General features: G+C 44.7%; 1 protein-coding gene across 1 annotated transcript; it reads right to left on the bottom strand.

The window, feature by feature from the left end:
- On the bottom strand, positions 1–27,415 carry LOC129597338 (BTB/POZ domain-containing protein 6-like). The gene is made up of 6 exons (XM_055494825.1): positions 27,114–27,415; positions 26,872–26,994; positions 26,619–26,775; positions 26,351–26,535; positions 1,088–1,223; positions 1–552 (listed from the first exon to the last, which is right to left on the bottom strand). Exons 1-6 carry the CDS (start codon positions 27,287–27,289, stop codon positions 1–3), a joined length of 1,329 nt encoding a protein of 442 aa, XP_055350800.1. The 5' UTR covers positions 27,290–27,415.
- Positions 27,416–27,819: the final 404 nt, after the last annotated feature.

The following is a 27,819-nucleotide window of genomic DNA, read 5'->3' as shown; positions in this document are numbered from 1 at the left end:
TCAGACAAGATTAGCCGCATCCAGTGAACGCTTCCACTGAGGACCTCCACTTCTGTTTCCCTCGCTGCTGGCGGCTTTCGCTTTTTTCCATGCTTCCACTTGGATATTGCTTAAGGTAATGTCATGGAGCTGCACCGTACGCTCTTTGCCTGCCGAACCGATCTCATGCCAGTGATCAACATCCGGCTGTACGTACGTTGCCTCTTTACAACGCCCCCATAAGCCCGTCTCCGACCACAGGACTGATTGCCCACTAGTTAGGATGTCCGAGGCCCGAATAACCCTCTCCGGTTCGGTCCTGACGATCTTATCCGAGTACAGAGACAACCCGATAACAGTTGACCCATGTGCCCCTAATACTTCAGCAGGGCACCACTGTATTCCGTCTTCCACAAAGATTTCCTCCTTGTGCTTGAATTCCATGCCAGCCACACGGATCAACGGAGGCTGTCGTGGCTGCGTGGGGAATAGGCCAGGTGGCACCGGGGGTGGCGTTGTGGCGTGCTTGTGAAGGTAGATTTCTTTTAACTCGGGCAACGTCAGCAAGCCACTCTATGTGTACAAACAGAAATCTGTTATTATCTATTAAATCAATTTTTTTTCCGTAGCCTGGTGTAACACGTCCGGCTTTAAGACTGTATGTCCTGGGTTTGAATCCTAGTTGCGATTCCTAAGTGGGTAAGTAACTACTTTATTTCAGAAAATTAAACCAAATAAGTATAAAATTTTCAAAAAAAATTAGCAAAACAGTTTTCCAGCAGCCTGGTAAATCCAAAAGTTTTGAGGTCCACCTGAGGGTAAAAAGTCTCTGTTAAAGGAGTTTGGCCACTGTAGTGGAATAATAATAATAGCAGTTACAATAATGTTGGATCATCAAACATACTATAAGAAGTTAAGAACTATATAAACCGCCTTATCGTTTGATTAGAATAAATTATTTCAACGCTGTGCTCGGAAATATAAGGTAAAACAGCCATGTTTTCTGTTTCGAATACCATTTCATTTCGTTTTTAATCATTTTAGAAAATCGCTCAAGAGCACAGTCTGTGTTCATATCTCAATCGAAGGCTAAGTGAATTCGACTTACGCCAATGGGACCGTCTGCCAGCTGCTTGTCTGTCATCAGTGGGAATCGTATCACGTGTAGTACCGGACCTAACACCTGGCGCCGGTTAGCCCGTGAAAGCTTCAAATTACGAATGTCGCAGGTCTCCGCAGCCCATCTGCAAAATTCCAGATTTAATTTTTTAATAAATGCAAATTTAATATTTTAATAATCTTGTGAACAAGCTGGCATAAAAACATTAACTGTCAAGTAAAAACGTTACATCTTTTTAAGAACAAACTTAACTAATTAGATACTTGGAGAGCATCCCTGACATTTCTGCAATACAGAATAATGTACCGGACACCAGATTGGGACCACATACACGGTATTTTCTGCATTATTCGACATTTAAATTTAATAATTATTTTGTATTAATCTGGTGAACAAGCTGACACAGAAACAATAATTGTCACGTAATCAATTCTGGAAAGTTATTGTTAATTGGAGCAGTCAGCATAATATCGCCATTCGGATAAATCTATATTGTGATTACCTATGTCGGAATGCAAAAAAACCTCAACGTACATGTAGCGAAAATTCCTGTGTCAACGTTTTCTCTACAATCAGTTTGCAATGAGCCATTTCGATTAGTATTGTATCTACTCAACTGTCGTGTATAAGCGTTCACGCCGGTTAAGGCTCCATGAACAATCTTTACTCTTCCACGCCTGTAATGCTCAATCGGTAGGCAACTCTCATCTCAAACTGTAACAGAATAACTACGGCGGAAATACGAACGAATCAGGAACACGAATCAGGAATCCCTGGCGAAGAAGACTAACTACAATCTCCGGTCGCAAGTTCTGTGAGGATCGGCAAGAGCTAGGACGATTGTGTCACGAGCAAACCTGTATTCTATGCAATAATCCGGGAACGATCATGTACATCAGAAGGAACAAGTATTGCTGTCTCTTTATCCAATTCACAACACAGTTCACAACACAAGGAAATCGTAATTAGAAACAGTCTCTAGAAGTCAAAATAGCGACTGCTGCCGATATTAATGACAACCGGAACTTATATAGACTCTGCGTTATGACATCATATATACTGCTAGTAAAAGAGAATAGCAAATCACAGCATTGATTGACTAGATTATCTTGTTATGTTGCAGGTGGAAGGCGGACAGTCAGCATCCGTACGTACATCCCGGCGTGTGATCCTACTCCCACACGTCACCCCCACGAACGATGCTTGGCCGTGCCAATGTAAACAATCCATCCCGCAACATCCCAGTGCGATTGTGCACCTCCATCCATCCTGATCCCGCTCCACCGCACAATCCACGTGTCCATCCGATGCCCAATGTGACTGTACGCCGCGATTCCAAGTGAGTTAGTGTGGAATCCTTGGCGAAATGGCATCCCGAAGTCGACGGGTTTGAGCAGGGCGGAGGTCCAAGGATCCAGGAAGGGCGAACTATGAATTACTAATTTGCGTATGCCGGCTGAGACGATGTTTGTATGTACTGTGTACGGCATAAAGCTCGAATTGATGTGAAAAATAAAAACTATAAAGATGTGTAAGTGTATTGTAGCCGAAGCGAAGTGAGACAAAAGCAACAACCAACTGGTATTCTTACGAATTCTCGAAACCAAAGCAAAAATAATCACGGTCAGCAATAACAACAACAAACAAGCTAACAATAATGCCATGAAAATCATAGGTGCAGATTACCAATAAACCGACACAAAAATAGAAACCAACAAGAGAACAACGGTAATAGAAGAATAATACGGCTCCAGTGCATTATCGTAATACACAACAACACAGAAGCAGTAACACAGGTGAGATCAGGAGAAAAACAACAGATCAAAGCAAAAGGTTACTCAAGGTTACTTGCCAGCATTAGGGGCCAATGAGAAGAGACCAGTGATGCCACCAGATCCAGATGCGGCTGCAGCGGCATCTAAGCGACGAGAAACATCGGCAGCCATCTGTCGGCGACGATCGGCATCCAGTTCACGCTGCTGTTGCTGAGCCAAGTATCCAGGCACAAAGTTGTGATCAGCTGAACCGACAGGACCAGAAGGCGCAGAAGGCGCACGCGGTCGATCAGCTGGAGAACGGTCACGGGCATCACGGACAATCGGAACAGCCGGCAACGGCAAAACATTCGGTGGAAGACCCGGAAATTCAACGTTTTGCTGCATTGGTGCAGGCGGAATGATAGCCGGAGGGACAACAACGTTTACGGCTGGCGGGCCATGAAGATCGACAGCAACGTTGACACCATGGGGCTGACCTGGAGCCACAACTCCATCGCCTTGGCCCGGATTCGGTGCATTCGGCGCTTGGTTTCCCGGGAGGTCAACCTCCATGTCTGCGGCGGCAACTTCCACTGGAGGAGCTGCGTGAGGAGCTCCATCAGGTATTTCAATAACTTCCGGTGCTGCCAAAGGTCGGCCTTGACGACGCCAATTATCGTTTCCGCGACGGAGGTTATTGTCTCCAAAATTCCGATGATTTCCTCTGCCGTACGGACGAAAGTTGCCACGGTAAGCACCACGGGCGCCACCCCTTCCTCGGTGATTATAACCGGCATTATTCTGCTGCTGCTGGTTGGATGAAGAATGGACAATAGCGTCAACCAGTTTATCGAAAGCACGGTTAGGATCAATAGGCGGCATGCCCACACAGAAAACAATTAATGACCTTTAACGCGAAAATGAAAAGTGAGAAGCGTCAAAGCTACAGACGGAAGGTGCAGAAAATCTAACACGCCACTGCGCCGAAACGAAAAATCCACAATGCCGATTTCTGCACACCGCATGCAGATGATTTTATACCGGTCTGCCGGTGAAAAAAGTTTAGAATGCGGCAGATTCCACAGGTAAAAGCAACAACCAATCAGCGCCTCGCGCTATATCTTTTAATTCGGAATAATCAGTTGATCAGATCAGATCTAGGCACAACAGAAGATTCAGCACTGACTACTGGTTCAATGACTCCCAAGACGGTATGGAAAAAATAAAAATCAAAAATAAGGCACAAAAATCCGTCAATGGCTTGAAGATCCGTAATACCAAATACAATTCAAGTGCGCATGAAGGAAAACAACACTAACAGAGGGCAAATCGTATAGGGAATAGCAAAAACAGTGTAAATGATCGCCATAATAAACACACTACAATTCAGCCGAATGCGGCTGCACGTAAATTATTGGCTCGCCAATTTCAGGTGAATCTTCATGAGCAGCAGCTGGAACAGGCAGTATAGCAGAAATGACTGGCTGCAGCGACGGCAGTGGATCCACATCCATTGCTTCCAAGTCCGATTCATTATTGTCGCCCTCATCAATCAGCAGTTTAGAGTCCTCAGCCTCATCATCAGCTTCATCGTCAGCATCTTCGGCATCAGAGACCGCCACCGTGCTATCGTAATCGTCGTCGGAAGAAGTGTCACTTTCCGATGAAGAGGACGAAGAAGACACGTCCGCATATTTGCGCTTCTGGCCACGAGAACGAAGCTGGTACGGCATAGCAGCGGAAGTCGACGCCTGCGGCTGCTCATTTTCCACACTCGATGACGCCACAATCGCTTGGCGGGCCACAGTATCCGCCTTTTGACGTTTCTCCAACTCTTCAAATAAATTAACAAAGACAGGATTCAAATACAAATATTGCCGACGCAGTTCAAGGGCAACAGCTGTAGGAAGAGTCCGTGTGAATATACTCAAATCAAAACGATTAATCAAGGCTCCGTTGACAAATAAGAATCGGGATAAATACAGGCGAGGATAATAACGATGGAATCTATTTAATCCAGAAAAATAAGCTTCAGTAACGACCATCTCACCATGCTTATCCGCGACGGCCATCCGGGGAAACAGTCCAGAATATGCCCGCTTGCGAGCCGTCTGTTTGGTCTTGAACATCGGCCGCGGTGCCTTCGGATCATATGGCACATAGAGAATTCCGCCGCGCTTCAGATGCTCTTCATCTAACAAGGGACACAACAAACCTGGTAGAAACCAGTCTGTAAACATTCAAGAAAACAGCGACACGGATACGGATATCCGCAATGAAAGTGCAACACTACCCCTCGACAATTATCAACAACACGCAAGGAATTATAACAAAACTCAGCAATAATAGCTTATAGTGGCCAGTGGGTAGTGATCATGGCTAAAACAGTAACCGCAAAACCCCAACACTGAATAAACAAGAGAGAAGCGACAACAATACCTCGTGCTGCCCGTACTGACGCAGTCTCTGAGGACTGTGGCTCCTCATCCGTAAGATCTGGAGTGCCCAGCTGACGTGAAGGACTACTCTGCTTGTTCTCTGGTTTTCTCGGAGACAGCTGACGAATCTTCAGATCTGGGTCAGCTGGAAACTTGCCACGACGGCTTTCACGGTTAACAACAGCAGCATCGCGACGGGCAAGTGCAGCAAGTTTGACTCTTTCATTGCGGTGACGCAGCGCATCAGTGATTGCTTGTCCACGACTGCCCGAGGATTTGGAACTTTTTACTGCAGCTCGAATGCCAGATGGTCCAGGGGACTGAGCAGCAAAAACAGGCTGCTCCGCAGGATGGGCAGAAACTCGGGCTCGAGTCACACGGCTTGAAGATTGCGCCTCGTCACTTTCAGGCGAATATCCGAACGGCAGACCCGCCAGCTCTCTGCTCGGACGAACTACAGGAACAACAGTCTTACGTGCAGTGGGTTTCTTCGGAGTAGAAGACATTTTAAACTGGTAGAGTTGACCACGAAAAATGCGAAAATAAAAATAAAAAGAGAAGGAACCGCTGCGAGGTGTAAACTGAAAACCACAACAAAAACTGACAGCAGATTACAGTGCGGTAAATACGGCACCGACACCGGAAGTGGCAAAATGCAGGCAGTCAACCACACGGCGGTTGACAGGCGACAAGCCGAATTTCTGAAATTTCACAGGTTTTGAACTCAGGAGCATTAAAACATAGAGCCTACAGTATTCCCCATAGCAATTTGGGACACAAGACCAGAAAATATAGAATTTTGCCAATCTTACACCTTCACACCAGAGGAAACGACAGAAATCAGGGAAAGACGGCCAGAACACGCGGCTGGAAAATATTCCAAACACAGACCGGAAACTACAGAGTTTCCGACGAAGTTGTCTTAGCGGGGCGGCTGATCAGCGACAGAATGCCGCACAGCGAGCAAGGAAAAATATCAGCTGTTCATTACAGGAAGTGAAGAACCCGACAATATTTCTATTCTTTTACGGTGAAGGTCTTTCCCTATTGTTCACATCTGTTTGTTCTGTTTTTGTTTTAACCACCTTAGTGTCATCATGTCAGTACAGGCAGGGGAACTTTCGCCATCGCCAGAAACTGACGCGGTCGAACACGCTCGATATTGGAAACAGCGGACACAGGAATCCATCCAACTCGCAATGGCTGCGCCGCTCACAGAGAATGAGAGCATTATCGGCCGTCGACAATTGGCCATGCATACAGCTGCACATGCCTGTATTCTAGAGGCGGACATTACGGGGTTTTACGTGGACATAGCAGCTATCAAGCAGTTCATCCAGGATATGCATACGGATTTCACCGCAGATCGCGTTGAAGTGTTCTTGGAAGACGCCATCAACGCCGGAATTTTACTGAAGAAGATGGCGCGTGACGGACGCTTCGTGCTTGAAGTTGCAGAAGAAGTCTACAAGGGCCGCGAAGTGAAGATCGTGGACACTTCTAGTAAGCTGCGTTGTATGATACGGGCGATTTTGTATCATGCGCGCTACGCCATGTCACGGCCAGAAATTCAGCAATGGGCCACTGGAACTTACGATCTACAGCTGGAGAATTACGAGCGGAAATTCCATCGTGGATTACACCGGCTTTTGGAGAAAAAGCAAATTGTAATGGTGTATGGAAATCTCTATGTGCACAGCTGTATCGACCTGTGGCTTCGAAGCATCCGTGGATGTTGTCTCTGCGACACTCTGGCACAAACCATCAGTAAGTGTTTTTACGCTGCGAATAACAAAATCAGAAGTTGAGCCTACACTCACGAGTATGCAGCATTTTATTTAATTCCTCTGCGTAGTCATGCAAAACTTTCTTTGTATTTCCGACATTATGACCAAATACTTTGCAGATGTGAAAATGGCCACGCTGAAGGTCGAGAAAAACGGAAGGGAAATGGAGCAGCGTGTCACCGATGCCAGCTTTAGCTACGTCGGAGAGGACGTCGAATTAATTGTCGACGGCGTTATGGAGCGCTTGGATGCCATTGATCCAGCCAAAAACAACACCATCGGAGCCAACATGCTCGTCCGCTCCAGTAAGGACGGCCGCATCAAGCGTGAGCCAATTATCACGCTCAAACAACTAAAAGAGATGAATGCCCGCCCGCGGTATGTGGCACCAAAACCGGACAAACAGCACAGGGAGGCGAAGACCGAAAAGCCCAAGGAGAAGGCTGAAAAACCAGGCGCCGATAACGCTGATGATATTGACAAACTGCTGCAGATGGTGGAGAGGGACAAGGACCTCATGGACAACTGTAAAGCACTGGTGAACACTTTAAAGGCGCGTGTGTACACCGATATGGAGCATGTTCAGTATGTCCGCGAAGCCTTGGAACAGCGTATGTCCAATATTAAAGACGCCAAGGACAATCTGGATCTGGACTGAATGTCTTTAAACTGTGGTTTTAAGCGTCTCGGTCTGCAACGGCTGGCAGATAATTTGTAACAGTCCAGCCGGTTATTTTCTTAATCCCAGTTGTATTAATTTTCGGATCTGAGTTTTAATTAGTATAACCCATGAACAGATACTCATTTGGTTTTTTAATTCTCCATGTCATACGGATCTTGTCAATTGAGTTTAATTACAGATTTTACGGGCGGGTCATTATTCCGCCGATACTTGAATAAAAGGGACTTAAAACAGTAATTATCCATATCTCAAACCGAGTTCCAGTACACAGCAAAAATAATTGTAACGCGAAGTCAAACAGCAAAAATGCAAGCATCATGACGCATAAAAATATAAAAAGAAAATTCTATTCGCAAAATCTCTGTTTGAGGTAGGAACTGAACCTGCGGTCTAGCTGCCCGGCTGCATCGGGTTCTTACCACTACGCCAACATTACCACGCCACTTTTTCCCTTTAAACTTGAACACCGGAAGCGCCATGTCGTGTATATACTGTTGTACTTGTACCGTAATTTGTACCGTAAATCACGAATCGCTCATCCGCAACAGTCGTAGAATTCAAAATGAAAACACTACTATATTGCCCCACGAAAATATAAAAGTAAAACACCAAAAAAAAAGAAAGTTTGAAATTGCAAACTGATTTGTGGGGGTTTCGAACCCAAAACCGCCTAGTTCACCCGTTACTGTGGTTCAACAGTTCTCTGCACTAGACTACGGATATTTCTACGTTATATCTAGCCAAATCTTAAGGCCGAATAGAATATAATTGTAACACACAGCATTATCGCTCAACCATTTTGAGAGGAAAATTCACGATGAAAATACCAAAGTGTCAGTATTCAAGGGCACAAAAATATAAGGGCAAAAAGAAGATGGAAATTAAGTGAGCATTAGTTATGAGGGTTTCGAACCCGAGGCCTCAGAGTGACCGGGTGGTCGCAGAGATTTGCTACTCGACCACTACACCACAAAGTCTTGCGACAAATAAAAGTGAAAATTGAACGATATAGGCTGTACACAATCATGCTGCTCATCGGCAACCGATATAAAATTAACGCCGCAATACAAAATATATAAGGCACATGCGTTTGAAAAATATAAACGCGAAAAAGAAGGTTTATCTACAAAATTGCATTTTCATGTGGATTAGAACCAGAGACTAGCGGGGAGTCGCGGTCCATTGTTCTTGTTACTACTCCTCTCAGCCATACAAGCCATCAACAAAAATACTGCGACGAACTGCCGTACCAGAAACCAATGCATAAGTCGCAGCATTAAACCTGATACATAAAAACATAAAAACAAACCAAATTAAAGCATAAAAAGAGAATTTATTTTCAAAATTTGCGACTTAATATGGACTAGAACCTCCGACCAATAACGGGGCCAGAACGGAGGCCAGGACTACACCAGCGGGGTCGCTCTACGCAAAATTAAAAATAATCGCAGCGCCAAAGGCGTACGGCTGCACATAACAATAAATGCACGATCTGCATGAAGGCTACCCGCCCGAGTAACAGGCTTCATGAAAATTAACGGCAATATTAACGAAAGAGGGCTACCGTGCGGATGCATGCTACAGCGCTAAAAATTTACCAACCAACAACACAAACGGCAACTACGTACTCTTTATTAGATTCGCACTCTGCACAATAGCCGAACATTCAAACAAACAGAAAAGACGCGACGCAAAAACCATAATGTCATCCAGAAGGAAAGCAACACAGCAGAGGCTGGTAGAACAAAACTAAAACTAAGATAAACTATATGCGCAAATTAAGAGGTAAAATTCTAAAGAGATCCGGTGAATACGAGATCATGAAAGAATATGCAGCCGAGCAATAAATGAACGACCAAGCTAACATGCTGCAACAACCAAAACTAGAGCGTCCCAGTGATTACCGAACGTTGTGGCAACGCAAGGCAGAATCGCACCCCGCTGCTCCACCAATCTCCAGAAGTACTATGGATTCTTCAGAGGGAGCTTGGAGACGGCCTCCTTCACGGCAATCCGCTTCCGTTCGAAACGGTGCTGGGCTTCAGTGCGTTGAGCCTTCTTCTGTGCGACAGACGCCGTCCATTCCGAAACACGGTCCTCCAGCGCCTGCTTGGCGACTTCCTTCTGTTCACGTGCCGGAGGCGTCATGACGATGACAGTTATCAAAGAAATTACACCGGAATTTTCGAGCAACACGAACTGGAATTGAACCAGAGAAATGGAAGAAGAACGCAATAAGAACGACGATCAAAACGAAAACCACTGGGTTACATTCAGAACATCTGTAGTATGGGTGACCACTCGCTGATGGCAGTGACAAATTGTTGGACTTCGCAGGCTGCGAAGCTAACATTAACGGAATGGCCTCCTCAGGTAGGTAGCGTACAAGCTAATTTCTAACTTTACACGACCAATGTGTATTTTTCCCCCATTTAATTTTATTGACAATATCATTTAAAACATTATAATGGTGCCACAGCATAGGCAAAATTGTTAAGCCACTGCAAAATTCATAGAAGAGAAAGCCATAACGATCCGGCTTATCACAACAAGAAGGAGAGAAACTCAGAACATCGTGCTGTTGGCAAAATTATACGCCCATGCACACATTCCAAACACAGAAAAGTCGGCCAGGAATTTAAACTATTGCAAAACACAGCAGGGACATGGCGTAAAAAGGTCTGTACAACTTTATTCAAACCGCTGCCTAACCCGAACGGCCGTCCAAACAACTCGTCACTTCCAATACGGAAAACGGATACCGCGCAACGAATGACGCTGCACGACAGTGTGCTTACGCTTCTTCTTGGGCGTTTCTGGGATAGGAGGCTTCTCATCCACCCACAACAACTCCACAGGAAGGATCTTGACTGGGTCCAACATGTGACTCTGCTCGTTCCACCAATCCGCAAAATCAGGGTCTCCCTGTATCTCATCCCGCCAAATAAGTGGCGACAAACGCTGTACAGGTCCTTCTTCCGTCTCCTGCGGTTTCTTCAATTCGGCCAGTTTACCGCAGGTTCCTGGGCCAAAGTTTTCGCAGTCCACGCAACATAGGCCTTCTTCAACACGCTTGAGTTCCTCGGCCTTCTCGCGGCGATGACGGGTACGCGGAAATTCCGGCGGGTTAAACAGCGACGGCAATCCAAACTCCGCGCGGATTCGCTCAGCAGCTTCACGGCGAACCGGCGTATCGGGGAACAGAGTAAACCCGATCTTGACATAGTACATCATCATCTCCGATTTGCGAACATCCGCAATCGCTAGAGCCACTTGAGCCTCGAAATCCAGCGGCTCGGGTTCTACAAAATTCAAGGCCATGATTTCGGAGTTAGACAGCCTACACAGCTCTTTGATAGAGATATAGGGAGCAACCAAAGAACGCCAAAAGTAAACAAACTTCTCAATGTGCTCCTGGTTCGCCACAACATATGACACTACATCAGAAGATTCTATGGACTCACGGCGCTTCTTTTCATCTTGTTCTGCGCAAATCATGCGCCCGCGTTCAGATTTATAAAATTCCATCTCCATATTTGACGAAATCAGAGATTCAGACCAGAAAAATACAGAAATGAAAGGAGACGAAAAAGCTGCAAGTTTGAACATGAAAACTGCTGACACACTGCAGTGCAGCAACCGGAAACAGCTGAGTACCCCAAACTGCCACTGCCCTAACATTTAGCTACGCACGGGCGGTCGATGCAGCGACCGTCACTACAATTACGTTATTTGCATGTGACACGTGAAAACTTAGGTTTTTCCAGTGAATTCCAAATTGCTTTTTGTTTCGTTACATCTCTGTAGAATCACCCAAAATTATCGACACTAACTGGATATTTTCTTCATTGTATTACTTTTATCGCTGGACGACAGGAATTACAGCCTTTATTGTCCCACAGGATCAACGGTGAGTAAGTACACAGTAAAGTCAATACCACTGTCATAACGACTGCAAAAGGCTGAATCAAGAATGCGCACCCGCTTATTCTTAGAAACTAAAAATCATTTGTAAACGAAGGAAAACCGTTTCCAGCTACCAAAACAGCGCTGTATCATAGGAAAAGGTGGCAACTAAAGAATCATAAAAACATAAAAGAACCAGCCTTACAGTACATGGATTGTTTACGAAAAATAGCTACACCGCAGCAGAACCCATATCGTCGTCATCGTCACGGCCGGGATGGCGACGTTTAGCGATCAAATCGTCCAACTTGCTCGGGCCACGCTTCTCCTGTCCCTTTGACAACCAACGAGATTGCTGCAGCCAATCTGAACGACGGTGAGCTGTGTGCCAGCGTTCTTCAGCTTCCAATTGCAACTGGAAATCAACATCAGATACAGGATCGTCGGCGTGCTGATTGTAGACATCCACCAGCGTGACGACGGCTCCACCATCTCCAGTTTCGCCAGGAGCATAATTCATCGCAGTGAGAAGCTGTACAGGATTTCGCACCACATTAATACCATGGTTCCGGCGGAGTTCGCAGATGATCTGCCCCAGGAGCCATTCCTGATGAAAGTCCGCACGCAGGTAACGAAGCAAAGCGTAGTGAGCTTCACTGCGTTGAATATCCAATGTGTGTACGAAACTATTGTACTTTTCCAGTCGCATTTGAGAACCAATGTGAAAGATTCTGCCACGATAGCGCAATTTGGTGTCCGGATGCAGTACGATGTACTCGCTGTCAGGATCGTAAGGACACTGATGAAGACCAGACGGGGGAATATATCCTCGTTCTCCACGCGCATACTCAAATGGAGACGGCGGAACTCCACAGTGAACCATCCTACCCGTCCATTCAAACGTTTCTGGCCAGCCAACGTGAGGATCATCATTCAGCGGCTGCGGAGCATCAACTTGAACTTGCACCGAATCCTCTGAAGAACTCGTGGTGTCTTCGTGCTGAGTCGAAGGATGGGGCGGCAGTCTCGGACGATGCATAGTAAGTGCCAGCCGGAAAAAATTGTACACAAATGTAGGGCGAAACTCGCAGGTAAATTTAAAATGAATGATGACAAGTCCGAAGAACTAATACTAATTTTCAGACAGAGACTCTGATCGTTTGGTCAACTCATTCGACCAGCTTCGCCCAAAAGTGTGCCCGCGCGGAAGCAACGAACTCGACGTCATCAACAATTAGCCAATGGCGAAAAATGGACATCAAAACTGTACGTACAAACAGACTTTTGGGAATTTTCCAGCCAATTTGGAATTGAAAATATAGAATTAATATTTTTAAAAATTGAAGAATAAAAATATGTACCAGACCTGGGCAGTTAATTTCAACTATTTAACTTAGCGCGAGTTTTTTTCGAGTTAACGAGTTATAACTTAACTTTGAAGCTTAACTCGCCAGGACGAAAACTTAACTCTAGCGCAACTCAAAATAATAAAGCGCAACTCAGGTTTAACGTAACTCTGCGGGTTTCAGTTGAAAGCAAAAAATGAAATTAAAATATAGAAAATATCAGAAAAATGTTATTTTAACCTTGGATCGCATAAATTGCCATAATTACAAAAGTATGTGTGTACAAAGTATGTGCATACAATTCCTCGAGCCGACGTACACTACGACCGCCCAAGGCTTTGACTAGGTGAATATGCATCAGGAGTCCATGCTGACATTGAGTGTGGTCGTTCAATTTCAGCAATTAACAGCGTGCAGACAAAGTATTTTTTCAAAATTTTGTCATCGAGAGCACAAATCATGTTCGACCAAAATCACACGGAATTGATCGCCTATGCGTCTTCGCTACCTGCCCATAAGGGAAGCGTAATAATGCGGTCAACGCTGTCAAACAACTACACTAGCTTCGGTAGCCATTGTGAAGCGAAATCTTAACAAAAGTTCAGCGTTGCCGGCGCTCGGCTTCAAAAACCAGGGTCAAAAGAGGAGAAATTTTTGAGAGGGAGGAATTTTTTGTGTGGTTAAAAGAAGGAGGAATTTTATCAGAAAGAACTTTTTTTTGTTTGATTTTTTCTTGAGGAGAGAGAAAACAGGCAGGAGAAACAATAAGAACAAAACACAAAAAACACAAGAATGTTTTCTTATGTTTCATTCTTTTGTTTCTTATTCTTTCTTTTTGTTTCATTTATAATTATTTTCTTTTGTTTCATTCTTATTCTTTCTTATGTTTCATTTATACTTTATCTTCCTCTCTCAAGAAAACTGCGTCTGTCGCTCTCTCCCTCAGGAAAAACATGAAAAAGAAACAAAAGAAAAAGCATGAATTTTAAAAATCAGTTTTAAGACTGAAAAACTAATAATGGTCTGTGTCGCAAATCTGGAAAAACTGATATCGGCATGCATAAAAGACTACTTAAAGCTGATTACTAAAATCATAAATTTTTTTATTAGAAGTTAACTCCAGTTAACTCTAGTTATTGCGGCTAACTTAACTCATAGCGTAACTCGCGAGCTGCGATTAACTCTTAACTCTAACTATGAGTCGAAATCTCATAACTGCCCAGGTCTGATATGTACACTGTACACGGCCGCTCGGCCTTTTAATCATTATTACAGAGGGTGCAGATTTTACTATATTTGAGCAGATCATAGTGCATTTCTGGCCAGAAAAATCGGAGCTTAAAATATAGGTAATCGTACGGAGATATTGAGCTGTGATACCTATGTACAAGCCGGCGATGCACCGACTCCACGAGAATTTTTCTCCACTGGAACGGGATAAACGTTCTGGGCATTCTTTTTGCAATATCCTCTTTTTCTCCGTAATGGCGAATGATGCCGTTTATTTTCAGAACCAACGGAAGATGCCAGGCTGCGTAGGGAGATTCTTCCAGGGTGCAATCTCCATCAACAACAGCCTCCCAGATCATGGTATCGCTGCATTCCATTTGCCGATATTTCCAAAATTCCTGTTTATCTAAGGCATCGTCATTTATCACGCCCTGGGGCCAAAACTGTTCAATCGGACGAGCCCAAGCCGGGGCTGGAATAATCTTGTCTTCTGGAACACCCGACGAGGTTTTCACCGACTGAACCGGAATAATTTCCATAGCATTACAGGTGACGGGTGGCGTGTTACTAGCTAACGGTTCGACGGGCGCAGATTTATTTTCTCCTTGCTGGGATATATTCGGAACAGCCGGAACCCTGTGATTTGTAGTTATCCGCTTCTTAACGTCAACCGACGGATCTCGTTTGCGCTTTTTGTCATTGATTTGATTAACCAGTCTCTCCACAGGTTTCACTACACGCCCGGAACGGGTTTTAAGTAACGGAACTTTCTCCATCTCTCCATCTAGGTACTCTGCATATTCTGCATCCAACCTAGACGATGCAACGTCAACTGATGGGATAACCGGCGGTGGCGCGGGCGCCTCAACAATTTCATCTGGACATTCTTTCTCCACACAATCAAGCAACTTAGGTAACTGCTCATCCTGTAATATAGTATCAACGTCGCGAAAATTATAGGGTTTTAATCGGCTAACGTGGACAGTGTCGACTTTGACATTCCCACGCCTATTACTTTTGACAACATAATGCACTGGCCCTGATGGGCGCACAATTTCCCATCCGGCGGTCCAACGGGGCATGAGAGACGGATTTTTACCCACTTTTCTGTGAAGTACATACACCAGAACCTGGTCACCTGCCTTGTAGGTAGCATGCGAGATATTTGCATCATACCGGATTTTATCTTTTAGTTTATGCCGAAATTCCTCTGCATTGACCAAATCCAATGCCTCACCGAGGCCACGCTGCATTTGCTGTACAAAAACATGAGCTGGAACGACGAAATCTTCTTCAAACGGGAGGAAGTTATTCACAGGTAAGCGCATCTCGGTGCCGTGCATCATGAAAAATGGTGAGCGGCACGTCCTTTCTACTACCTTGCTGTTGAAAGCAGCACAAAGTGCTGGAAGAAAAATATCCCAGTCACTCTGCTGCTCATTAACATATTTCGCCAATGCTTTTTTAATTTCGCCGACACGTTTTTCGACTAAGCCATTTCCCTGCTGGTGACCTGACGCTGTTGGTGCATGAGCAACACCAGCAAGAGCTAAAAGCTCCCGAAACATCTCTGACATAAAGTTGCTGCCACGATCCGACGTAATGTGTATTGGCATACCAAAAACTGTCAAAATTCGCCTATAGAAGAATAATGCCAGAGTGGCGGCATCATTTCTTTCAACCGCCTCTGCAACTATATATTTACTGCCGTAATCTACAGCAATAATTATGTTTTTATTTCCAGATTCCGTTGTTGGGAGTGCCGGGGCGACATCGATTGCCCACACCAATCGAGGTGGAACTGTCGGGTTAGACTGAAGGGCTCCAGCTGGAGCTGTAGCGGGAACATTCTGAGCCAGACACGCCGCACAGGAGGCACAGTAATTTTTCACTGATTCAAACATACGTGGCCAATAAAAGTACTTATACATCCGTTTGTAGGTGGCCAAGACTCCTAAGTGTGCTGCTAGAGGCGAGTCGTGATTATCCTGTAGGAACTGGAGACGCCAATGTACCGGTACGTACATACAGTAAAAAATCTTCCGATTTAGTTCAAACATATAATAAACGACACCCTGTTTAACAACAAACTTATTTAGGTGCAGCTGCTCATGTTCCGACATCTTTTCCTTTTTGTTCTCTAAGAGCAAGCGCCATCGGACAATCCGCGCATCTCGAGACTGCTCTTCGGCCCAATACGAGGCTTTGTCATCTGTAATCAACTTCTGCACTTTGTCCGCATCAAAGGCTTTCATGTCCTCCTCCGATATGGCCTTTACTTCAGCCGACATCATCTCAAAGCGGATATCCACATAATCTCTTTCCAAGATTGCGAAGCAACACTCAATCATCGCTGTGTCTCCGGCAAAAGGGTAAGTTTGCCGATAATCAAATTCAATATCTGAGTCGTCAGAATCAGGCTCGGGTTGTTCTCCTGGATTTCTACTTAAGGCGTCAGCAATAATGTTCTCTTTTCCAGGGATGTGCACCGGCTTAGTATTGAACTGCTGTATATACAGCGCCCAGCGCCCAAGGCGACCAGCTGCATCACGCATGTTATTCAGGAATACCAGAGCTTGATGATCCGTCTGGACTTCAAACTGATAGTCCGATAAGTAGTGCTTCCATTTCTTTAAAGCGCAAATAACTGCATAGGCTTCAAGCTCCGTGGGAAAATAAAGCCGTTTTTGTGTCTCCGTTAATTTACGACTTAAGTATGCAATAGGTCTCCAATTCGTAGCAACGTCCGTCGGTGTATCTCGTGGGCACTGCATAAGCACTGCACCGACAGCAATAGTGCTGGCATCCACCACGACACGAGACAAAGCTTCTGGATCATAACGGGCCGAAACCGGCGCCGTAACCAAGGCTTCCTTCAATTGTTCAACTGCGCGACACTGATCAGTTCCCCATTCAAAGGTAACTTTTTTTAGGAATAAGCTTTTGGAGCGGCTCCGCAATTTCTTGGAAATTTTTGATAAATTGGCGATAATAGCCAACCATACCCAAAAACCTTAAAATGTCTTTCTTATCTTTTATAGGGCCGAATTCCTTAACAGCCTGGATCTTCTCTGGATCGGTACTAATACCGAATTGATCGACCGTATGACCCAAAAAGGTAATCGAATTAACAAACAATTCAGTTTTTTCAGGATTGATGGTCCAACCACACTCCTGGAGCCTGAGAAATAGCTCCCGTAAATCCCGCATATGATCAGCTAAGTTTTTACTAAAAACAATAATGTCGTCTATAAAAACGAGTACGTTCCTCCATTTCATGTTCGCAAGCGTTAAGTCCATCGCCCGCTGAAAAGCAGAAGGCGCGTCCTTCATCCCAAAAGGTAAGACTTTATATTGGAATGTGAATTCTTCACCGACCATCGTTGTTTTACAGCGATCTTCCGGTTTAATCTTTATTTGCCAAAATCCACTTTTTAAATCGATTTTACTAAACACAGTGGCTTTATCAAGGGCGTTTAAAATATCATCGACTCTAGGGAGCGGGTAACTGCTACCCATTAATCGTTCATTTAATTTACGGAAGTCGACCGTTAATCGCCGGGATTTATCCTTCTTTTTTACTATACAAATGGGACTTCCCCACGCCGAATTAGTCGGCTCTATAATACCGTCTTTAATCATTTCTTGAGTTTTAGCTTGGAGCCACTTCCTGTCTTCAAACGACGTACGATACGGAGGGGTTCGAACCGGCAAACTCGTTCCTGTGTCGACAGAGTGTTCATAAATGGTACAACAACCGACGGGACGCTCTTTCGTTGGTAATACCGATTTTGCTTCATAAAATATGGCCTTTAATTCTTCGTTGCTCGGGCAGATGTCTCTAACCTTAATTTTCAAAAATGTCTCCTCTGTTTCAGGATCGATGACGCTAACGGCGGCCGGCTGAGGCTGCATGGCCAGGCATTCGTTAATTTTCTCCAGCACCGGAACGCCTTTCTGATCCCGAGAAATGCCGCAGGATTCGTCATGATAGCTCTCTTGGAACTCCGGAGAGTCCATCTGATACACTGCATCGACTAGCGCGACTTCACCAAGGTTTGTTTGTTCGTTTAGAACTAACGGTTTGTCCGAAACATTCACCACACATACTCTACAATTACCGTATTCATTTAACGTAAGTACGCCATCCAATAATACCGCGTTTTTATTCGTTTCAGGAATACATCCTTCATACAAAAATGGTTGAGTGTAGAGGTACTCATCTTGGAATTCCATGAACTGCTCATCTGACATCGCCGTCGTTGCCCGGATAATTCCTTGTGAATGGGGCTGAATTATAACTGGTGAGGCCGGAAATAGTTCCATTTTAAAGCAATCGATTGGACCAGGCTCAGGGTCAAAGCTGTAGATATCTTGTTCCGCATAGTTAATTTCTGACTGTGCCTGCGCCTGTTTCAGGTGGGCGTCCCTGTACGCCAGCTCAATGGCATCCTTCGTATATACACATGCCGGAATCTCTGTGGACTCCCGAACGTCCTGGGATCGTTTCGGTAAGTTTTTAGCAGCTGATTGTTGTTGGGCCGAGACCGGCTGCACTATTTCAGCAGACATTTGACTAGCCGCCTCCCGCTCCGCATATTCACGCTTAATTCTACGACTGTGACTGGACTTTTTACGCCGTGGCGAACTTCTTCCCGAACCTTCTGTTGACGGTTCATAATTTCCCACAGTAGGTTGTGCAGAGCTAACAGCTGCAGATTCTTTTGACTGTTTCTGTTTTTGAATTTCATTCCAGATTGCCCACTGTTCGTTAATATTTACATCCACAGGTGTATCATACGTTGCCCTGATAGCCGGAGGTACCAAATCCGACATGTGCTCACTAATCAACTCATGGTCTTGCGGTGGGTTACCTATTATTTGAGAGTTTATTTCTCTTTGCTTCTCCGCCTGTCTATCCTCGTAGGAGACTGGACAAGGACCCACGCTCATCGGCCGCATCCCCTGTGCAGGGATGAAATTTCCGTTCTCGAATTCACCTGCCGGTGCGGGATTATCCACGGAAAAGGTAACTTTGCGTTTGGCTTTTACTTTCTGAGCGGCCAGCTGCTCATTTCTTTTTAACGTCTCAAAATGCTGTCGATCGTTAACTGAATTTCGGCATGTGTCACAATTTCTTTCATATCGTTCAATTTCGATTATACAATCTGGCCAATAAAAGACTTTAACTAAAAACGGGTACAATCTTTCACATCGGCCGTAAACCTGCTTATGAACTAAAATATCGTGAAAACAGGCTATTAGCTTTTGACGCCATTGGTAAGGCACATAGATCCTCGGACATGCACCAGAGTGATCGGGCACTCGACATAAAATTCCTTCGCAAATAACAAACCGATTAATTTCATATTTTGTATAGTTAGTGTTTGCATGCGACGGCTTCTTATACATTTTATACCACATCCGGCTATCTACACACATTTGTTGCGTTTCACGCCAGAACTGTGGATCTCGAAATCTTCTTTCCGTAGGAAACAAGGCTTTATCCTGCGGTCTATCCATCGGCGTCATCCATCTCTTCAACTCAGGATTCCGTGCCATGAATGACGGATAATCGTGGACTTCATCGACATCCCTGCGGTCGCGCTCAACAGGTATAATGTTTAGCAGCTTATTGTCGATACTTAAGCACTCAACCGACTTAGAAGATTTTTCCAACACGCCCATATACAAATATTTTGCAGCAGGATGCTGTTTTAACACCGCATCGAGGGAAGAAATCTGAATTGGGAGTTGCAAGGGATCATCACCCCCACGAACTTGACTGGAGCCGAGTTTAGGTACCGGACGAACTGAGATCAAAGACGAAGAAGACGAGCCACTTGAACTACTTGCCGGTGACGGCTGACGAGTTTTTTCCTGTTTAATGGGCGGCTGGGAAGATGCTTGTTCTCTCCCCGCGAACTTGACTGGATACTATTTATAACAGATCCACCGCCTTCCCCACGAACTTGACTTTGTTCTGGGTTTTTCTCCGTCTTAATTTCTTCTTTAATTATAGATTTGACCGGTTCGTCAGCAACTGAGGCTGCTTTCGAAAGATATTGCCTGATCATTTCTTGAACAACTTCCCGAACAAATTTGACATCGCGTTGATCGGATCCAGTCTTAACCGGCGCTACCTGGACGGGAACTACTTCCTTAACCTCTGCTTTAGTCGGAGGTGGATTCACCGGAGCGGCCAAGGATTTTACTGGTTGTGATATGCGCGGCCACTCCTCTTTTGCTCGCTGTAAGTGTAAGAGGCAAATTTCCGGTTTTGCTTTCGCCAATATTAAATGCGCAGACTCATATGGTACAAATTTTGCTTCCTTAGCCACACCGATCCGCTCCGTCAGCATTAATGCAGGGATTGAGGGCGACAGCCTAACTCCCGGGGGAATTAAAGGGTCAAAGTCATGTAACCGAATAACGTCGGACATCAAGTGAGTTTCACGACGTAGAAATGCCGGTGCTTTAGACGATCTGCGCGAGAGGCGCCATGTCATTGTATTCATATCTAACACGAATGGCTTTGTTGCCAGGAAGTCTAGACCTAGGACAACGTGGTCCCTATCAAAGGTAGAACTGACCAGTATAGCGTGTTCGAAAGCCATCCCGAATTCATGGATGGTGACCACTACCGAAAGTGGCTCAATTAACTGTCTTCCCTGATAGGCTGTATGTACAACTCTACCTTTAATATGATCAGGACACCGGTGAATATTTAATTTTAAATCCTTCGCCATTTTCAGGGACATAACCGATATACTGGAACCCGTATCCAGCATTGTTTTCACTTTCTAATAGTTTATGTCAATTACAGAATACCAGGCCTGTGCGTCAAGCGTCGGCAACAAACATACGTGGTCCGCCAGTGGATACTGCGAAAAATCCTGGACTTCCATTTTGTTACACTGTGGCGTTGGCGAAGACAAGCCGGCCGGTAGGTCCAATTCCATCATATTCATCTGCTGCTGCGGGTTGTTGTATCGAGCCAACAATTCTGCAGACGGTTCATACTGACGAGGAAGTACGAATTGATTCGTGCAACCTGCCGCAGGATGCAAATTGTGACAGCGGAAACAAATTTCCATTCCACGATTGGTTCGCCATTTTTCCTTTTGAATGTTTCGTTCGTCAAAAGGAGGCTGACTACCTGCCTGCTGATTTTGCCGATTATTTTGATTTTGGTACTGCTGACGATTATTGTTATTATTAAAACCACCACGCTGATTGTTATTTCCGCGATAGATATTATTTTGCCGATAATTTCCACGATAATAACCGCCATTATTATTATTATTTACAGGGCCGTCCTGTTGATACTGTGGATCAAAATTCTGAACATTTTGGACCGGCTGCGGTTGCGGAAATACTGGCATCATCGGATTCATCATTTGCATGGGAACCGGCATAGCAGCTTGCATCGGGATGGGCTGCTGAAATGTCTGCGCAAATTGCACCGGCTGCTGTTCAACAAATTGTGGCTGTTGGTACACCGGGACTGGGACGAACTGCGGCTGGGCAACATTCAGAACAGGCTGTACTGGAGCCGGAGTAATTTGTTGCTGTGGGGTAACTGTTTCCGTGTATGAACGAGAATATCCTGCACGATTATGCCCGTAGTTTCCACGACCTCCACGAGTCGGATAATAATTCGCTCTCTGAGACGAGCCACCGCGGCCGCCTCGATTTTCGTAGTTATTATTATTATTATTACCAGCACTTCTCGGTTCTGCCGGAGTATTTTTCTGTGTCAAATCAGGCACTTTCTTGTCTTTATTCATACGTTTCCATAATTTCTCGCACTCTTGCAATTTCTTTTCAAATTCTGTATAATTTTTAGGAGCGGCATTATATATTTCTCTGAACCATGCTGGTCGATGATCCTGGACTCCCTCTAGTAACGCTTCAACCTGCTCTTCATCCGAGATTTTTAGTTCCTCAAACCATGGAAGGAAACTATCCAGGTAAGCACGAACCGGCTCGTAAAAATCCAATTTGCGGTTGTTCATTTTTCTACGAATATCGGCTTTAGAAAGAGAGCCGTTAAAATGTCCGATAATTGCCGGTTTAAAGAAGTCATTCCAGGACTTTCCTTTATTGTCTTTCCAGAATTTCTCAAACCATTGAAAGGATGCGCCAGTGAAAGCACCGGTTACTCTACGACAAGTAACCTCATCATTCCAATTGTTTGTGGTACGACACTGTTCCACATTCATGAGCCACTTCTGAATTTTTTCCGGATGGGAATCGTCGAAGGTAAGTAGTTTCATACTGCCTTCGGCTTTATCATTCCCTTTTTCCGCAAGTTTCGCAATTAATTCAACAACACTCTCTTGGGTGAGCGCTGTTCTATCTGATACTTGGGTTTGCTTAATTAGCCATTCTTCCAATTGAGGATTTCTGGAAACGGAGTCGTTACTGGCCGTACTACTGGGACGGCGGATGGGATCATCATCCAGCGGTATGCCATCCATTAATTCGTTTTCTATATCCGAGCCATCCCTGTTTTCAATTCCCGACGTCTGGCGATTAGTGTCATCTGCTGTTCGTTTAAAAATCTCCTGACGTAAATCGGTTGACCGATTTTTCTTCAAATTAGACGGCGCAGTCTCCTTTGGAATCTGGCTCTCTGAGGATGAACGCTGTACAGAGTGAATTTCCGAAAATTCAACCCGTGACTCCTGCCTAGGTTTCCGTAAAATGCCAGCCGGATTACTAGTAACGACTGCAGGCTGTTCATTGGGTACCGAAAAGTTTTGGGGGTCAAATACTGAGAATGGAAAAGGCCGCAGCACATCCCCTGTCGCTACCGGCGCTACCCTTTCAAAGAGTCTCTGACCGCCTCCAATAGTAACACCTGGGTTTCGGAACTGATGGAGTTGGGTGCATGCTTGCCGGAACTCCTCCTCCATTTTGATGAGTTGTTCTTGTTTCTCAAACCACTGATCTCGGAGCTGCCTATTTTCTTCATACAACCGGTTACAGTTTTCGGATTTTTCGTAAGCAGCGGCTTGTGCTTCGTTCTTAGCTCTGACAGCCTTTTCACAATTAAAACATTTTTCAGCAGCTTTAAACTCCTCCAATTCAGTTTGAACTTTTCGAACATTCTCTTTTTCAGTATTCAACAAGCCTTGAAGCCGGTCAATTTCTTTCTGACTTGCTTCGTTCTTTTCTTTAGGGATATGCATCGGGCCAACTGTGGACAGCTTATTAAGCTGAACGTTCGCGTTCGTGAGATCTCTCTGAAGTGTATCCTCCCTATCTTTGGCGCGCTTCTTTTCATCATCCAAATCTTTGGACAATTTCTGAGATAAGTTTTGTGCATCCACCAAGTTTTTATTGGTTAACTTATGCGCATCTTTTTCCGCATTTAGATCTCTCTGAGCCTTCGTCAGTCTCAGCTCCAAATCTGTCACTTGCTTCGCTGTATCCGGGAGAGTCTGTGCTTTAAAACCATCGATAGTAGTTCTTGCAACTGACAACTCTCTCTGAACGTCTTCCAACTGTTTTTCTAAAAGCCGATTTGAGTCTTTCAATGCATCATGATCATTCTTCATATTGTCGAAAGCATTTTGCGCATTTTTATTAGCATTCCTTAACCGGGTTAAATTATCGCTCGCGATCCGTAAATCATTTGTTAACCGATCATTTTCTGTTTGTTCTGTCTCGAATTTAATGCGCATTTCATTATAATCATTTTGAAATTTCAACTTTTGATTTCTTTCTGCTTCAACTCGAGCGTCTAAAGACATCGAGTTTCCCATTTCATCAACTTTTAATTTTGTAGTTGCTATCCATGTACGCAGACCCTGGAGTAGCACGGGCATCGTCTTCCGAGCGACTAATCCCACGTCCTGATCGGTTTGTGTGCTTGCCAACATGTCGTCCACTTCCTTCGCTTTGTTAAGGAAATCTTCGTCGGGTTGTTCGAAATCTTTTTCCGATACAAAATCGTGTAATTTTAATTGTGATGGGTGAAAAGTCATCACACCACCCATAATGCTCTTTTTTCTTGCAGATGCCTCTGGAGCTGCGCTCTCATTTTCACCAAAAGCCACGTGAACCGGTGTGTCATCTTCTAATCGACTGTCCGACTCATCCATATCAAAATCTGGAGGGAGCTGTTTGTCTAGCAAGCTTTCCTCGGACAACGGTTCCACCAATTTGAGCGACTCTGTGTTCGGCTCACTTCGGGTAATTTGCTCGACTTTTTTACGCTAGTTTTGACTTTTGCCGTTACGGCTCTTTTAGGTCGTTCGTCTGAAACCGACTCTTTTGCTTTAACAGCTATTTTTGCAGCTGCCGCAGACGCTGTGATAGCCGCTTGTCTACGATCTTCGACATTTTTCTTATATCCGGGAAGCCATCTATAGGCGTTTTTCACTGCTTCTTTGAACTGATCATCTGTAATATCCAGATAGGCTTCAGGGATACATCCTTCAGCCTCATACCATGCATTGTAATAAAATGGGGCCCTTTTATTTGGATCCACCGACTTCCCAAATTCTTGAAAATCCGCCCACGATTTGCCACAATAGGCTCTCGAACCTTTTGGAGGTTCTACGTTGAGTGCAAAGTACATCAAACCTAATGGTATTTCATCGGGTTTGAATTTGAATCTGGTTTGCGTCGGCGCTGCTTCATATGGGCCATTTATTGCTGTCTTCGGAACTTATTGTACCTTCCTTTTGTTTTCTGGATCAGACATTGTCACGGTAAGTACAGTAACTATTGTGCTACTGTTTCCGTAACGCAAAAGAATTGCAACTGTGCAACTCAATTTCGCTGTACAGTTCTCCTTTAAGGTTTGAACTGTTCTGCGAAAAATTGATTACAGCCGACCTTTGCGGTTTCGACTGTTAAAATAGTTGTTAAAATTACTCTGCTGCACTTTGCGTGCTGCCGTAAGCTTAACTTCACAGGTCAATCACCGTTTGCCGGTGTTTACCTTTTCACGGTCAACTATCTCTAGCTGCTGATTCTGGCTACCGCTTGCGGCTTGCCTTTATCGAGCTGCTGGAGATCGTTATCTCACCTAGCTACTGACAATGGCTCGGTGCACACTATCTGATCTATCTGCAGGCCAGGCACACTGACACTGCTGATTACAGTTTATTCACCGCGGTTACTGCTTTGCGCAGACAACCCGGAAATTACCCACAAAATACCGCTTTATGCGCACAGACGACCTTTAAGGTTTCGACTGTTTTTTCTACGGTCCGATTTAAATAATTTTAATTTACTTGGCGAGGAAGCTCAGCCGTGAGGAAGCTCACCATTTGCGAGGAAGCTCGCCAAAAATTAATTAAATTAGGCCAGATCAGGAACGCTGACCTCCTTCGGCGTACCTTTGCGGTTCGACGCCTTTCTGTACGGACCACTTTACAAATAAATTAACATCAAACTTTCCACCAATAATTTTCTGTTACATCGGGAAAATTAAAGAACACCGGTGGGCGCCATGTCGTGTATAAGCGTTCACGCCGGTTAAGGATCCATGAACAATCTTTACTCTTCCACGCCTGTAATGCTCAATCGGTAGGCAACTCTCATCTCAAACTGTAACAGAATAACTACGGCGGAAATACGAACGAATCAGGAACACAGATCAGGAATCCCTGGCGAAGAAGACTAACTATAATCTCGGTCGCAAGTTCTGTGAGGATCGGCAAGAGCTAGAGACGATTGTGTCACGAGCAAACCTGTATTCTATGCAATAATCCGGGAACGATCATGTACATCAGAAGGAACAAGTATTGCTGTCTCTTTATCCAATTCACAACACAGTTCACAACACAAGGAAATCGTAATTAGAAACAGTCTCTAGAAGTCAAAATAGCGACTGCTGCCGATATTAATGACAACCAGGAACTTATATAGACTCTGCGTTATGACATCATATATACTGCTAGTAAAGAGAATAGCAAATCACAGCATTGATTGACTAGATTATCTTGTTATGTTGCAGGTGGAAGGCGGACAGTCAGCATCCGTACGTACATCCCGGCGTGTGATCCTACTCCCACACGTCACAACGTCTAATTAACGTAATATGTTGCAGTCTATACAACGAAAGGAAATTCGAACAGTGCTTACCTATTCACCGCTGTGTATATAAGATTTTCTTCCCCAAAAAGCGTGTCGCGTTTTACAATTCTTTCCAGTGTGCTGTGTTCGATTTCAGCAAAATCTTCAGACTCCAAGATTTCTTCACAGTGTACATCCACGAAGTGCAGACAACTCTCTACGATATGTGCGGTAGGTGCACCCCACATAAGGGCCTAGAAAAACCATGGAAAAGAAAATATTAATTATAATTCTAAGTTAAGCATTTCGGCGACGAAAGTGGTTTGGTAATGCACACCCTTTCCACATGGTACAGACAGGTGCCAGCTCTGAGCTCAGTGAGGACATAGTGGACGCACTGATCCCCCAAACGTGGTAGGTCGTACTTGTCAGCGCACACCATCGTTGGGTAAACATTATCCTCATCGACATCCACCTTATCCGTGTAGACATACCTGTACAATGCAGAATGCACCGTAAACTCATAGCTGGAGCCAACCTGCCAGTGTCAATTAGCAAATCATTTCAACTCGATGTTATTCTCAATGCACCTGAGCATGATTTCGAAGGCATCTTCAGGCACATCGGGAATATCGATGGCAGTGTCACACTTCTCGGGCAGGCTCCCGTAAAACATGGTGTAGAACACATCACTGCTGCTACTTAGCACATATCTGCAATGTTAAGTCCTGCAACATTTTCTTTTACGGAAAAAATATCCAAAGTTCCATAACAGTGCGAGGGAATATAGAGCACCAGTGACCATTCAACGACCATACGAATGTATTCTCACTTGTGTGCTCGAAAGATCTTCGTTGTTCCGAACTCTCGTCCTACTATAAACTGCACATCGGACAGATCTCCACTTTTCAGCATCCACTTCATCCGATCCGCGATCCCATCAAGTGCGCCTCGCCGTGGCATACTTGAGGCCCCAGTTCCATTTGATGCAGAAGAATCGTCTGCCATATCGAGATCAGCGCACAGTACGGGCTTGGCTATAGCCCACAATCCCAAAAAGCTGAATTTGCTAATTTTGCACAATTTTCTCTACAGGAAAATCAAAGCTAGATGCTCTGTGAACTGTTCACACAAAATGACAATACAAATCAATCAAAAAAAATATGAAAATGAAAATTTGCAAAGAATTTGGACTCAGCAAGACAGAAATGAAAAGTGAAATGGAGCACGCGTTTTAATAGACGAGTATCCATTCAGACCGCCGCCTGTGGGCGACACAAGTCGCTCATCGACTTTCCTGCGTGTCATCGCTTGTCTGACGGTTAGGTGATCTGGTTCCAGGGAAGCCAGAATGATTTGTGTCCTCAAGGGAACTAGGCGTACGAGGTTTGCTCGGATAGGAATAATCAAGGAAGACACAGACAATGTCCTGCAGTCCTCAAATTTCTCCTTGGAAAATGAATGTATGCAGTGTATGGGCCATGTTGGTTGTTGGCACTTTTCAGCTTTGTATCTAGTGGATCTACTGGGGTATAAAT

This window comes from Paramacrobiotus metropolitanus, unplaced genomic scaffold, assembly GCF_019649055.1.
Source record: "Paramacrobiotus metropolitanus isolate TYO unplaced genomic scaffold, Prichtersi_v1.0 Parri_scaffold0000103, whole genome shotgun sequence".
Classification (NCBI taxonomy): Eukaryota; Metazoa; Tardigrada; class Eutardigrada; order Parachela; family Macrobiotidae; genus Paramacrobiotus; species Paramacrobiotus metropolitanus.
Note: the sequence above shows the minus strand (reverse complement) of the source record. Positions and strands in the feature narration are given on the sequence as shown.

Excerpts from the sequence above, each read along its gene's own strand:
- LOC129597338 (XM_055494825.1), bottom strand. The coding sequence starts at position 27,289 with ATGGCAGACGATTCTTCTGCATCAAATGGAACTGGGGCCTCAAGTATG. Across the intron at positions 26,776-26,871 it reads GCCTTCGAAATCATGCTCAG|GTATGTCTACACGGATAAGG; the intron begins GTGCATTGAGAA and ends TGCATTGTACAG. Across the intron at positions 26,536-26,618 it reads GTCTGTACCATGTGGAAAGG|GCCCTTATGTGGGGTGCACC; the intron begins GTGTGCATTACC and ends TGGTTTTTCTAG.